The 14,784-nt window shown below is 36.4% G+C and overlaps 1 protein-coding gene across 4 annotated transcripts in view; it reads right to left on the reverse strand.

Annotated features, from left to right (window-relative positions):
- Window positions 1-549: 549 nt before the first annotated feature.
- The window catches only part of LOC129746201 (uncharacterized), a 380,075-nt gene continuing 365,840 nt past the window's right edge, over window positions 550-14,784 (reverse strand). For 2 of the 4 annotated variants that reach the window (XM_055739753.1, XM_055739756.1), the window contains one exon: window positions 550-3,622. In XM_055739753.1, the coding sequence (XP_055595728.1) occupies window positions 3,402-3,622 (221 nt within the window). In that variant the 3' untranslated portion in view covers window positions 550-3,401. The remainder of the gene's footprint in view (window positions 3,623-14,784) is intronic. The other 2 variants (XM_055739755.1, XM_055739752.1) reach the window with 2 other exon arrangements.

Below are 14,784 nucleotides of genomic sequence, written 5' to 3' on the forward strand. Positions count from 1 at the left end.
GCATATCGGACAGACTTGCCGGCAGCAGCAGTATAAGTCAACTATAAATTGATTCACTTGGTTTGTTTTAAAACGATAAGAATATATTGAGTTAGTTTAAGAATAGAATAATATCAACTTTGTGATTCCATGAGAATTTCATCAATGTAAGAAAGGAAAATTAGGAAGCTTCTTCCTTTCATGCTTGAAAGATTAAACGGAATATATTATTTAAAAAAAGGCTAACTTGTAGAACTAAAATTCATAATTTGATCTAACATTCAGTATCAGAATCAGATATTTGATTGAATAACAACTTAGAGCACAAGAGGCTTTGAAAATCAAAATTTTAGTCTCGAGAAAAATATGATCCGAGATAAAAAAAATAAAGAGAATGAAAAATGATTAAGATTTCCGAAGAAATTTTTTAAATTTCATTTCATTTCACAGAAACTTTATGGGTTTTATTCATTGTGGAATTCAGATCACAATGAATAAAACCCATAAAGTTTATGTGAGTAAAAATTCGATGAATATATTTAATGTTCTAATTTGCTTAAGTATTCATTTCTTAATAAATATGATAAAGATAAAATTGTAAAAAAAAAAGTATAATCATAAAAATCAGAGTAGATTATTTAATGCAGAGTACATATAAAATGCATAATAGATAACGAAAATCTTGGGGTTAATAGAAATTAAACATATCAGTTTCTAGGATCCTTTGTAAATGAAGAAATTAATGTACATAAAACGGAAGAAAATTCATTTTTTAAGTTTATCCCAGAAGATATTCGCCTTCAACTTTAGCTGCAAATCAATCTTCTTCGATAATTTTTTACCCTGGAGGTAGGCAACTACTTTGAATATAATTGGGTGACGAAAAAGGTCAATACGGGGAATTGGAATGAACAAAAAAAAGGAGGAAGCCTGACCTTTATGGGTTAAATTGCTATAAAATATTTACGAAACGAAGACATCCACAAAACGAAAACATCCACGTTTAAGATTGTATAAGTTGTTACCCAGATAACCAGAAATCGTAAAGCATTGTTCATAGTAGATTGTATAAGCATCCAGTTTAGATTGGAATTGTATTAACATCATGTTGTAGCTAAACCAAGTTATATTTTATCGTTCATGGTTTGTATTCATTATATACGATAACATTTTGTTAATCGTATAGAAAGATCAATAAAGTTGTTTTGAATCGCAGTAGAATTGTGTAAAGCTCAATATTTAATCCCACTGTACAATCAAGCGATCTTTTATGCTTGTGATCTATGATGACGTATTATTTCCATGACAGGTCGTATAGTAATTGTAAGAACATTGTATAATGCAATTTAAACAATCTGCAGATTGTCGAATTGTTTAACAGTACAGTAAATAGCTAGCTAAGATCGCACAGCGCTGAATACAATTATTGATTGTAATAGAATCGTTCATGAGATAGGGTAAAGTTGTATATCAAAAAACGGCATCTATAAATAGATTTGGAGTCTGAAATGATGCAGTCAGTGGTATTTTATACGATCAACTGATTTTCAAACGGAACTCTCAACTGTACATGAAAAAGTTTGCTTGTTTGTATCAACATGAAATGGCGCCGAGGAAGTATCGAAAGACAGGGATATGAACGTTGTGAGTTCGAGACTGAGGGAAAAGAGACACATAAAGTTGTATATGGTTCAATTTTTTTTCGCAGTAGACATTATATTCTATTGTATTAATGTTCACGACGATTCATAGTAAAATTGTAAAAAGGGAAAAATATAATTGCTTTGAGATACAGTAACAATAAATTGTATTGAATGGCGAAGAAAGTTGTACAAACCTCAGGCTACCCGCAAAAGGAAATTGTAATCAAATTGTAGGGATGGCAATAAAAAGTTGTAAGTTGTACAATCCTAAGATTTTATGCAATGCAAAGTTGCTATAAAATTGTTGAAAACGCAATACAAAGTTTTATATTTTCAAGGTGAGCAAAATTTGGTCCGTATATTGCCTCCACTTTGGTACGTACAGGCTCATATAGAATATTCTATACAACTTTTTCAGATTGTACAAACGTGTGTATATCTCAGAAACAACTGAAATATACAGACCAAAATGTTCACTGGGTAAGGTCCATTAAACATAATATCACAAAAAATATTACAAAAATAGTTCAAAAACTGTCTACAGATCAGCTGAGGCAGAAGAGAGATAGCTATAAGTAAAGGAATTTTTAGTCAGGGGTTTGTTGACGCTCCTAGAACTCTTAACGGGTAAAATAAACCTGGATGGATGAGGCTTAGAACAAGAAATTTTGTTCTAAAATTGTAATGCATTTTTTTTCCAATAAACATTTCATTGTGTTCATCTAGCAAAATTGTGTTTCCGTTTAGACTAATTTATGGAGTGGTGTGCTGCGAACAACGTCCAAATAGATGGTCTAGATGGAATCGCTGATTTTTCAATACTTTTGCTTGATTATCAAATGTTTACCAACAACGTAACTCTTTTGGAAATCAAACGAGGAAAATAAAAACTTTTTTCACAGTTTTTCCCGTCATCCGCATTCTGTAAGTTAAAACTCAAAATATTTGAACACAAAGAAGAGCATTGATGCAAAACCGAATTGAGACTTTTCCTGTTGCTGTTGTTCGTTCACGCCAATCGTTGCCTGATTGATCGGTAAGCAAGCAGTTATAGTAGGTACACATATTCGACATCAACCGTCGCGTCTGTTTGCTGATAAGCATTTTTGTCACCCAATCGTGACCCTTTTCTGCCTAGCTATCTCTATCCCGGCTCTCGCGGTCGAGTGAGGGAGAACGCGAGTGCGGTGACGTTGTTTGCGTTGGAATAAAGAAATCCAGTTCTACCTGTGTGATTATGAGGAATTCCCTGCACTCCTGAAGGGGCTTTGATTTGGTTTGCGTGTGTGTTTGTAGAAATTGGGTGTGTATGTGTGTATTTGATGAGATAACAAGCTGGCTGTTTCTGCACAGTTTTGTATGTTACAATCAAAAATTACTGTTTTATATGCCTTGGTGAAATTTCTAACTTGGAAAAAACTGTCTCCTACACTGAACTCGCATGTATAATATATGTCCTCCACTTGGCTTTCTGTTCCCGGTGATAATAATTCTTACTTTTGTTACGAGTATGTATGAATGTATGTTTTTTTTTTGTTTTCTTAGTTAGGCCAATAGATAAGAGATTGCTGTTGTTTGTTAGTTTTGTTGTTGTTGTTTTTTTTTTGGTTAAATTACTTCCACCCGCGCAAATACAGTGTAAATTTTGTTTTCCGTTTTATAATCTACCCTAAAATGTTCCAAAAATGAAAAAAAAATCATCGATCCTGGCTGTGATTCATACACAGACACATTGCCAATGAACTTGGTTGGTAAGCTTACTTTCCGCCCGGTCTAGTTTTACTGCTTTTCCAGCGAGTAGTGGCGGGACTTTTTCCAGAAACTCTTGAAGAAACCCTTCTTTTTCTGAGTTGGCGTCGTCGATGGAACCGGCTGGTGGTGATGGGACGATGACGAATGGTGATGAGGATGAGGATGCTGGGATGAAGACGACGGCTGTTGATGGTGTCGTTGACCATGGTGCTGTTGCTGCTGATGGTGATAGCTGCGAGAGTCAGTTACTGAAAAAAAAACACAAAATTTTGAGATTAGTACATAGAAGGTGGTAACAATCCTTCCTACGAAGGACAATATATTCAGGCTAATACATTTATATACATAATGATTTTCCTCACGTGAGGGAAACGGAAATTGAATTAACAATGTAATGTTGGCAGAGAGAAAGTTCATTTTAACTAAAAGTTTATTTTTGCTGATAGCTGAAATCCGCCGAAAGAACTTGAATACTTTTTTCTGTGAAACAATTAAAACAACAATACCATGTGCAAAACGAAAACTAAAGTACAAATCAGCTGCATCAATATAGTTGATACTCAAATGGTATTGGCGCCTTAATAATGTCCACTAAGCACAATCCTGTTTAGAGCTGACCTAATGTCACGTTTTCCCGTTCAGGTTAGAATCACGCTGTTACTTTTTTTTTCTTCCATTAAATTACTACGAATGCTGATGCATGCATTCTTACGCGAACTTTTAATAAACCATCAGGGGCATACCTATTTGCCCTACCGAAGAACGATGACATCACATCGAACACCTTCGATGTTCAGCTTCTCGTGGGAATGGGAATTAGAGGTTGAACTCATTTCTTATTTCATTTTCATTTAGAAGATTGCATTTAATGTTTTCAGAATTGGAAAAGTAAACTCATAGTATAAACAATGCAAACTGCAGAATAGAAGATTCTTGTTTTGAAATTCAGCGTTGTTTTAAAAAATCAAGTCGAGATTTAAAAACAAAAATCTGAAAGTTCGACACAACTTATCAAAAATCATAATTAAGACTGAATTGAATAGAAATTGGAAGCGACACCCAAGAAGTTAGATTTCATTCAAGAAACAGACTCCAAAGCAGAATAAAAATTTTAATTTTCTATTCGAATTTCAACATTTGAAATCGGTCAATGATATACATTATGGTGGCAATGGATGTATGAGAAAAAACGTATTCATTTTGTAGATTGGACCGAAAAAATGACTCAATCGAATTTGATTTAGGGATGCCTCAAAGCGCTCGAAGTTTCGTTTTTTTTTACCCTTAATAATCATCAAAGTGGGGACCATTTTTTTTCTTTTTTTTATAACACAGTGAAATTTAACTATTTAAAAAAAAATATTAATTATTTTATTACAATTGTTAATGAATTCAATATTTCTTTCATAAAAAAATTTCAAAAAATTATCAATATTCCCTATAAAAAAGGATCTTCTTAAATCTGAATGCACTGTTTATTTTACCATAGCGCTCCTAGTTGTCGGATCTGGAATGTTTTGACAGCACTTTGTTCGGAAATGTTTCCTCTACCCGTGCTGAAAATTTCATTACGATTCGTTCTGTTCCAAAAAAAGTTACACGTGATGGAAGCCGCGAGTCGAAAATTAATTTCGGACACCCACGTCAAAAACCCGCCGTTGTCATGTTCAAAAATCGCGAAATATTTAAAGATGGTCAAATCGACCGTGTGCAGCGTTCTTAAACGTTTCCGTGAGATGCATACTATCGATCGGCAGGTTCATACCAAGCATTATAGTGGACCTAAGGATTGGAAACTGCATTTAAAGGTGCTGAGAACGATCAAGGTAAACATAGGGCAGTCGGACTATGACATCGCCAAGAAATTCAATGCCGACCGGTACACCGTCAGAAGGATTAGTTTGTGCGAAGGAATACGATCCTATCGGGTCAGTAAGCAACCAAACTGGGCATTGAAAAGAATGTAGAAGCCAAAGGACGGGCCCGGAAGTTATACAACAAGGTTCTAACGAAGTACGACGGATGCATCCTCATGGATGACGAAACGTACGTGAAGATGGATTTTGGGCGGCTTCCTGGCCAAAAATTTTACAAAGCCACTGGTCGGGGTGATGTCCCCGCCAAGTTCAAATTCGTTTTTGCCGATAAGTTGGCAAGAAAGTGTTTCATTTGGCAAGGTATTTGCAGCTGCGGACGAAAAACCCCGGTTTTTGTGAAAAACAAGACCATGGACTCGGAAATGTACAAGGAGGAGTGCCTGAAAAACTTTTTTTTCAGGACATTAGATCTCACAAAGGACCAGTAAAGTTTTCGCCAGATTTGGCAAGCTGCCACTACAGCAAAGAGGTACTACAGTGGTATCGGGCCAACGGGTGGATTTTGTCGAAAAGGACATCAACCCACCTAACTGCCTTAAATTCCGTCCTATCGAAAAATTTTGGGCAATTGTCAAGCAGAAGATGAAGAAGAATGGTAGGATGACTCGGGATGCAACAGAGATGGGGGTGTCCAAACTATGATGAGTGAAACTCGACGAAAAGTTCGAAATTTCATCAAAACAGCATCGGAATATTTTATTTTTATTATTTTTCCTTTAAAGTGCAATAAAAATTCTACTCTGTTTCAATTATCTGTAATAAAAAAGTAAACAGTTTACAATCCTAACATTAACAATATTGTTTTTGGCAAACTTCTTCAACCGATCATTTCTTATAGTTTAACCCTCTTTTTGACCATGATAATTATCTGATAACCCTATGACTAACCTATGATAAGTTCATGTGGTTCCGTAAGTGCTTGGGGGAATAGTGTGGCCAGGTAGACCCTAACGCAGTAAAATATCACTTTTTTTCGTAGAGTCAGTTTCGTCCACCTTGATGTCCAAAATCGACCCCAAATTGTCAAAAAATCGAGACGAAGCTTCGGGATGTTCCTACCACTTAAATCAACTACATAAATCAAGGCACTACACACAGGCAAAATCTTATTATAATTTTCATAAGATGCGTTTTATGAATCGCTGACGTTGTTTAGAGTGCAAAATTATTTTCATAAGAGTTTTATGAAATTCTTTCAATCTTCATAAGAAGTTCTAATGAAAAATAGAGGAAACGGCATTGTGAAAAAATAATGAACTCATTCATTCGTTCCATCAGTATTTTTTTTTCGTAACACGGAAGGTTTGACCGACAAAAAGCGCAAAGTCAAAGGTCTGGGTGGGGCTTTTTGCCAGTTTGTGTTTTATTTTGAACATCAAGATTAACGAAACTGACTTTACGAACAAAAAGTGATATTTTATTGCGTTAGGGTCTACCTGGTCACTCTATTCCTAGCACCTCCAGAACCACATGAACAGTATGCAAAGGGTTGTCAGTTAAGTAACATGGTCAAAAAGTGGATTGAACTATAAAAATGATCGATTGACAAAGCAAACTGTAAGTGGTCTAAACTGGTCACTTTTTTATTTTTCACTTTGCGGACCAAATACAAGAATTCTCGTTTTCCGCTTGCCACCGAATAATTCTAAATTAAATCTGAACTCATGATTTTTAGTCTATATTAGAAATCAAATATAATGATCAGAGTTGGTTTGGTACATCTTCGTACCTGAAAATTATAACATTTTCAAAAGAGATGGAAAGTATGAGAGAAACATCAGATATAAAAAAAAAAGAACATAAGCCTAAAAAATAATGAATTTTTCGAAAAAGATACAACGGCTCACTGACGGGATTGGAACCTGAGATATTAACACTGAATACTATACATACAAGGGAACATTATGTGTAATCTTTTTGTTTTAATATAACGCCCTGAATTCAACACATTTGTCAGATTGTGGTAATGAGCGCTACTATTCTTAGCATGTCTGGCAGCAAAATGATAATAAAAGTAAACGGAAGCAAATTTTAAACATGCTGAGATGATAGTACATATAATATTTATTATCGTAATTAGGTTTGTATCTGTTTTAATTTACTTGTTTTTGTTTGTAATTTTCATTCATCATTTCTCCAACTATTTTTTTACAGAAGAAATTAATCACATACTTATCGTGGCAATGTACAAGACACTCATCTCACACAAATAATATAACATGTAGTTGCTACGGATAAAACATTGGATTCTTCACACAGCAGCTCAGAAGTCATCGCAACGCCGAAATCTCAGAATGGAAAACAGGAAATGACCGATGATGACGACATTCTGTGGACAGAATTCGTTGCCCAAATCGGTGCTTGAGGCATGTCCCTAAGTCGCACGTCCGGTTACGAGCAGAAACGCCGGACCGAGTTCAGTCGTTGGCAGAACACAATCTAATCGATGAAAGCCTTTTCCATAATACGATCACGTTTCGAGGCAATTTCACTTGCAAATTTGCAAATTTTTGCACCTTTCTCGATTTTCGAATAGACGCTTCTTGAATCATGTGATGTTCAATGATGATTTAATGTTTAAAATTCTAGGAATGCCCTTTTATGGTTTCAAATTTCTCCATAAATATAGAGTGCTTACTTGCTTTCAGACTATTAATTCTGAACGCTGAAAGCCTACCAAACCAATAGAACAGTTTACAAACTATGTATCAAATATGGGTTTTATTATTTTTTTTTCAGCATCGAAAACCTTTTAGATACGCAAAGTGAGATGACGAGCATGGAATAGGGTCAAACAGATCGGTCAAGTACTTGAATAGAATTGATTTTTTGGGGAGAGCTCAAAAAGACACGATAATGATGATGATGATGATGATGATGTTGCTGCTGATGATGACGACGCCTAGATTATAGCTATGCCTTCCGGAGTTGTCTGATGCTGAAGGTGTTATTAATTGCGTTGCCCGAAGGGTGTTTTCTTCGCCGAATTCCGAACTGTTAAGTTATTGCTGCAACTACACTCGTTGTAAAACGATCGATTCATAGATTGTTCATTTTATGGGTTCAAAATAATGATCCATCAAACGATGGAAGAAAAGAAAGAATTATGGAGGAGGGGTGAATGAAGAGAAATTCGTGAACCTAAGGGGCGCATATTGGGCCGAGCGTTTGAGGTTTATTTCGTTAGACTTTCTCTTGACGAGAGTAATAATAATGTGCCAAAACCCAAAACCACATCATAAGAGGGAAGAGTCCTAGACCTACTTTTGAATTTGCTTACTGAACCTATTCAACAAATTCGGAAATGGCCTTGCTTGTGCTTAAACCCGCAGCATCAGTTTTGAGTTGGGACTGACTGTTTTGTGTTGCCGTTTCTGTTTGAAATTAAACGTTGAAATTGACTTTAGTTCTGAATTGATATCTAGTTTAATGTTGTGTATATTTTAGAACTATGAAAGCATTATTGTTTTTTTTTTGGGAACTCAACACAGCGGTCATTCTTCCTGCCAAACATTCGCATTGTTTTTCTTAAAGGTCATAGTCTATTAAGAAACTATTAAGTAGGGGAGAGTGGAGTAACGTGGGCCACTCTGAATATCTCAGATGTGTGATGAGATAAAAATTTCAATCCAACTGTCATCGCTGTCGCTTTGCGTAAGCCTATTTTTCAAAGCGTTGTTGACTTATACATGCATCATGTGCCTCTTTTATTCATCTAGCTTAAAAAAATTACTTATATAATTAAACAAGTACTCGCTATTAGCATCGTTGGGGAACCTAAAGTTCATAACAAAAATCTGCTCATACACTTATGATCTTAGTTTTGGCATGTTCTTTCGCGTGGAAAAGGAATTTTTGATGAAACATCAATAAGTCACACAAACGCAACCAATTTGCAAATAATAGCTTGTGGAGAATCGTGGCTCACATTTTGTGGGGTATCTTGAGCCACCTATGTAAAAAGACATACACCGTCTTAGCCGATCTAGGCTTTACAGACTGAATAAATGACACAGACAACTTAAGATTAACATTAAACACCCAGTACCGAAATGGGAATCGAACCCACGTCATCAGTGGACCACTGATTATCGTTTTATACACATTCAGAACTTAAAATACGTTTTTCGAATCTTTAAAGTTTTTTTATGCCAAATGAAAAGTTATGATAAATATTTTGTCCATCCTGTAAGGAGTGTATCGAAAATTTAGTATAAACATATTTGGGCCTTCTACTTACTAACGCGTGAACGCGCACAACTGTGCTCACCTGTATGTAGCATCTTGATCTATCAAGAGTTAACCAGCGCTTCGTTTACGTTTGAAACATTCGTTTCTCCCAAAATGTCGCGAAATAAAAATGAAGATAAAATTCGTGCGTTGAACACTTGGATTCGAGAGAAGGGCATCTCGATGAATGAAGTGGCGAAACGTTTCGGCATTCATCCGGCGAGCGTGAAATCCAGCATTCACAAGTTCGGGGAACACTATACGTTCGATGATTTGTCAGGAAGAGGCAGAAAACCAGGACCATCTGACCCAAATCTGGACTGTAAGGTAATCAACCTCATCAACCGGAATCGATCGATGTCCATACGGGATTTGGCGAAAAAATTTGGGGCATCGATCGGAATGGTACAGCGGATCAAGAAGCGGAACAACCTGAAGACATACAAAAAGCAGAAACTGTCCAAACAAACGGCTGAACAAAAATCACGAACCAAAACCAGAGCCCGGAAGCTTTATCATCGGATTTTGCAGAAGCCAGATGCGTGCATTCTCATGAGCGATGAAACTTATGTAAAAGAGGATTCCAGTACTCTTCCGGGATCACAATTCTACACTGAAGCTATTGGGGAGGATGTCGAGAAGTCGATTGAGGTGGAAAAATTTGGCCAGAAAGTGCTTGTGTAGCAGGCAATCTGCTCCTGCGGATTGAAGTCGGCAAGTTTCTTTACAAAAGGAACAATAAATGCCGGAATCTACCAAAAGGGGTGTTTGCAGAAAAGGTTGCTGCCTCTAAATTAGAAACATACGACTCCACCATTGTTCTGGCCGGATTTGGCGTCAGCCCACTACGCTAAATCCACTCTTAGATGGTTTGAGGATAACGATGTAGATTTCGTTGAGAAAGATATTAAGCCACCAAACTGCCCCCAGCTTCGCCCCATTGAACGATATTGGGCTATCGTCAAGAGAGTTTTCAAGAAGGATGGTAAGGCCAACAGGACCATGGCGGTTTTCAAGAAAAATTGGAATGCTGCGGCAAAAAAGTGTGATCAATCAGCTGTACAAAACCTAATGAAACGCGTCAAGTCGAAAGTCCGAGAATATTACCAATAATTACTTTTTGATTTGTATTTCTTTATAAACTGTAAGAATAAGCTTTTTAAAACACTTCCAAACTGTTTCTTTGTTTGAATCATCAATAAAATCAATACAATGAAAAGAAAATGTGTTTATAGCTTATTTTCGATACACTCCTTATAAGGAATTTTGCCGAAAAGTTGTTTGAAAAAATGTTTTAGAATCTATTCGATCAAAAACAACTATCTTTTTTATTTTCTTCACCTGCAATTGCTCAAGAATAACTAAATGAATTATAAAATCCCAGTTTTGGATCAACTTATAAACTTTGCATGTTATTAGGTCTTTTTGTATTTGGTGGCCCTTAATTTACCACCATTTTTCAATATCCAAAAAATATTGCTTTTTTTTTAAATCATTCAGAACTTTAAGAAAAGTAAAAAAAAGCATTATAATACGTTAGAAATGTAGAAAACCAAACCAAACCATTTATCTTTTGAATGTATGAATGGAAATTAATGAAATTTTCAGCGACGTTTCCTAGTAATGCAATGTATACGTGTACAAAATTGGGTGACAATCAGTCAAGTGATTTTTAAGATATGGTCTGATATTGAAGTTCATTGGAAAATGTGTATAGGCAGGATCGAGAAAAACACAAAAAGTCCCAGTGGGAGACCCAAAAACAGTTCAAAATGTCCTAGAGGACACAATTGTGAGCCAAAATTTGAATTTAAGTTAAGATTATTGATTCCATGAAGTGAGAGGAATGTGAGAGGATTTTTCAAGCTCTATCCAAAAATATGAATAGATGAAGTGATAAAAAAGTCAAACTTTTTTGACGTGTTCGTCTAGCTGACTGAGAAAAGCTGCCACCTGTTAAATAAACAAAATTCGGTGGTCTAATCGTGCGCAAAATATTTGGACTGCTTGTGAGGGGATTTTTTTTAAATTTCGTAATGGACAGCAAAACTAACTCTTTAGCGGTCACCTGGTAGGTTTCCAACCAGAAATTTCTCGTTGACAAGTCTCGCCTGTATTTTCCAAAAAATTGAAAAATTTAATGTCTAGTACTTGAGGATACAAATACAAATACAAATTCCACAGACTTTCATAACTATTGACACAATGAATTGCTAAGAATACAAAGAACACTGCCTCCAAACGCAACCGTTTTTTCTGCAAAGCACTTCAAGTTTATACTCTGTTTAAATTGGAACTGGAATTGTGCAATTACGCTAAAACGGTGGTGGAGTGATAAAAAGTCAAATATGTTGTTTTTGTGCCGAAGGAGGACAATCGGCTAAATTTGATATAACTGCGACCAAACTCAACATTTTGAATTATTTTGAAACAGCAAACGTAATCAAAGATAGCACTGATTTGAAGAAAGGTGCCCCCACCCCCCCTCTCCTGTTCCCACGGCCTTGTGTTAATTGATTTCGCAAACTTCCAGACGCCATAGCTAGGAATCCGGAAGAAAACTTCTTCAGCTGGTCTGAAAGAAAAGAAGCAAAATCCGAAACCCCACCTTTCAAAAATGTAGTAAATGAGTTGCGTATGCCATTATTGAAATATGTATATCAGTTCATTCATCGTTGTCAGCAGTCGAGGGTGTTTGAAATTTGCAGAGAACTGAATTCGGCAGATAGAATTACGCATTCATACTTCATTAGAACATTTTTTCACAATTTTTTATGATTTATCATCTATTTAACATTTGACCATTTCACTAGTTTGTGGAAATTCAACTCGCACTGATGAAGTAAAAAAAAAAAACATGTGTAATACCAGGATATCATTGCCTACTCATCTTATGACAATTTTAGGGAACTGTAACTAAATTCCCGAAGTATTATCTAACCCAGAATTTATCTGATTCGCGGTCGTTAATTAGAATCTACAATTCTACAATTTCTTCTACAATTCTACAATTAGAAAAAATACACGCTAAACGTATCAAGAATTTGTGACATATGCGTTATAAATCCTCCAATTGTTGTAAATGAATGTTTTTATTTTAGCATAAGAGCGAACCGTAAACCCAACCACAATCAAATTTAAACACCCGCGCAACATATGAAACGAAATAATTTTGAGCAGTTTTATTAAGTTACCGACACAAAAGATTTCATTCTATTTTTGCATCGTCGTTTCTTGTTTTCATTTTTCACTGCCCTGGTCCAAGCGAATACCTTCATACAGCTTCCGTACCTATGTACATATGTACGTAGGTACGAAGAGAAGCTCCCAGGATGTCTTCTTAGTCCATCGACACTAAAGGTCCTTTTTATGTAGGTACCGGCATTCCGTTACGACTTGCACGTTCTGTTACTAAAACTGTAAAGCTGCTCCTCTCTGTCTGTTATGTATTTGGGTGGGTGTTGGCCGCGCTATATGGTTGTTGAAAGAAAGCTCATACTTTTGTTTTAAAGCTATTCTATTTCAACACTTCACAATTCTTTAAAGTAAGTTCGTTTGATAAGGTAAATAAATAATAGTTTCAAACAAATCTTCAATTGCCATTTATCATCAGAATGCTCAAGGATCCGAAAACGCTATAATTTTCATCGCAGTGCAACTCGTAAACTGGCGAGAGCACAACAATTAAGTGCATGGCATCACCAGGATGCATCGTTCCCGCATCCTATCTTTGTACTACGCCGCCGCCGGAATCGGGGACGGATGATGGCCACGCCACTAAGCGAGCCATCTGACCGGCCGGCAAACTGGCATTGAACCGTTTTGAACCGTGTATCGTTATCGCCCCGGCATGGCATGGGAGCCGGCTGATGAGGGCTACAACTGTACCAATAACAAGAAGAAACTCAGACAGTTTATAGTAGTTATAATACATAACAGCCAGTACATGACCTGGGCGGACTGGGAGGGCTGATTGTGTGGGTGGCTTTTAGGATAGTTGCAGTGCATCAGCTTCGATTCTTTGACTTTTTCGCAGAGACGGTACGCCACAGACAGGATGTGAGCAAGTGTCGAGTGACGTTTTTGTTGCCAGTCGCCTATCGCACATTGTGTGATAACGTTCCTTCAACTCCAGCTGTAAAGCGACTGCAATTGGAGAGAGAAAACAGATTCATAGATCGAAATTTCACCCCGAGAGTGCTTGCAATCAGAATAATAAAATATGTTTTTCTTTAGAACCTTACAAATGGGTACACCAGTCCAAGTATTGATCTCAAACCAAACTTTATAAAACAAAATGTCCCATCTTTTAACTAAGGATGACATTTTTCGTACAGGATCTTTAAACCTAGCCGAGATTGGCTAAATGCTCACGAATAATTATCATTGATTATAAGCAGACTTGCAAATGATCAGTGCAGACAGCCAAAACTTTGATACTGCTTTACATGTTTATGTCCTACGATAGTGTCATTCGGGGGAATATGCACCTGCTTAAAAAAAATGACCGAGTATAGCTGTGCATTCGAATGTATTGCAACATGTTCTTCGTATTTCTTTCTATTACTTATATTTTGTCAAAAAAAGATTGTTAAAACTTGATTTTTTACAAACGCTTCTAGAAGCAACGTTTGAAATCACTGAATGTAAAACGCCTCAGTGTAGGCAAGTAATGGAGGCATTGGATCAAAACGATTCAAAAACAGCACAATGATCACAGTGAAAACAAATTATTTCTGTTAATGAATTTGGCAAACACGTGAAAAATATTTATAAAACAACACATGAAAATAGGTGTTTTTTTTTAATTTTTCATGATTTTTTTAATTTTTGGCAATATTTTCAACTGGAAACCAGACATCGAAGAAGAGGCAGACCCAGAAACTCGTGGCGGCGAAGCCTAGCCGCCGAAATCCGAACTGTCGACGAGAGTCTTGACTGTGACCAAGTGAAGACGCTGGCTCCGAAAAAAAAAACAAAATAAAACCTAATGAGGAACACTCCGTTGCTCGAATCTTCATTAACACTAAACATACCGACTTCCATGACGTCATCGTTCTCACGGAGACGTGGCTTAACGAAGACATCAACTCACTGCAGCTCTTCGGACAACATTACTCCGTATATCGTAAAGATAGAGACCCGTGGTGTGGAGGTGTGCTTATAGCCATTGCCAATAGATTAAGCTCGGAATCTATTCCTTTGACAAATAGTGATCTGGAGCACATTTGTGTAAAAATAGCATTTTCACAACACTCCCTTTTCATCGGTGCCGTCTATCTCAGCCCTGATATATTGACTTC

The sequence above is a fragment of the Uranotaenia lowii genome, chromosome 2 (assembly GCF_029784155.1).
Source record: "Uranotaenia lowii strain MFRU-FL chromosome 2, ASM2978415v1, whole genome shotgun sequence".
NCBI lineage: Eukaryota > Metazoa > Arthropoda > Insecta > Diptera > Culicidae > Uranotaenia > Uranotaenia lowii.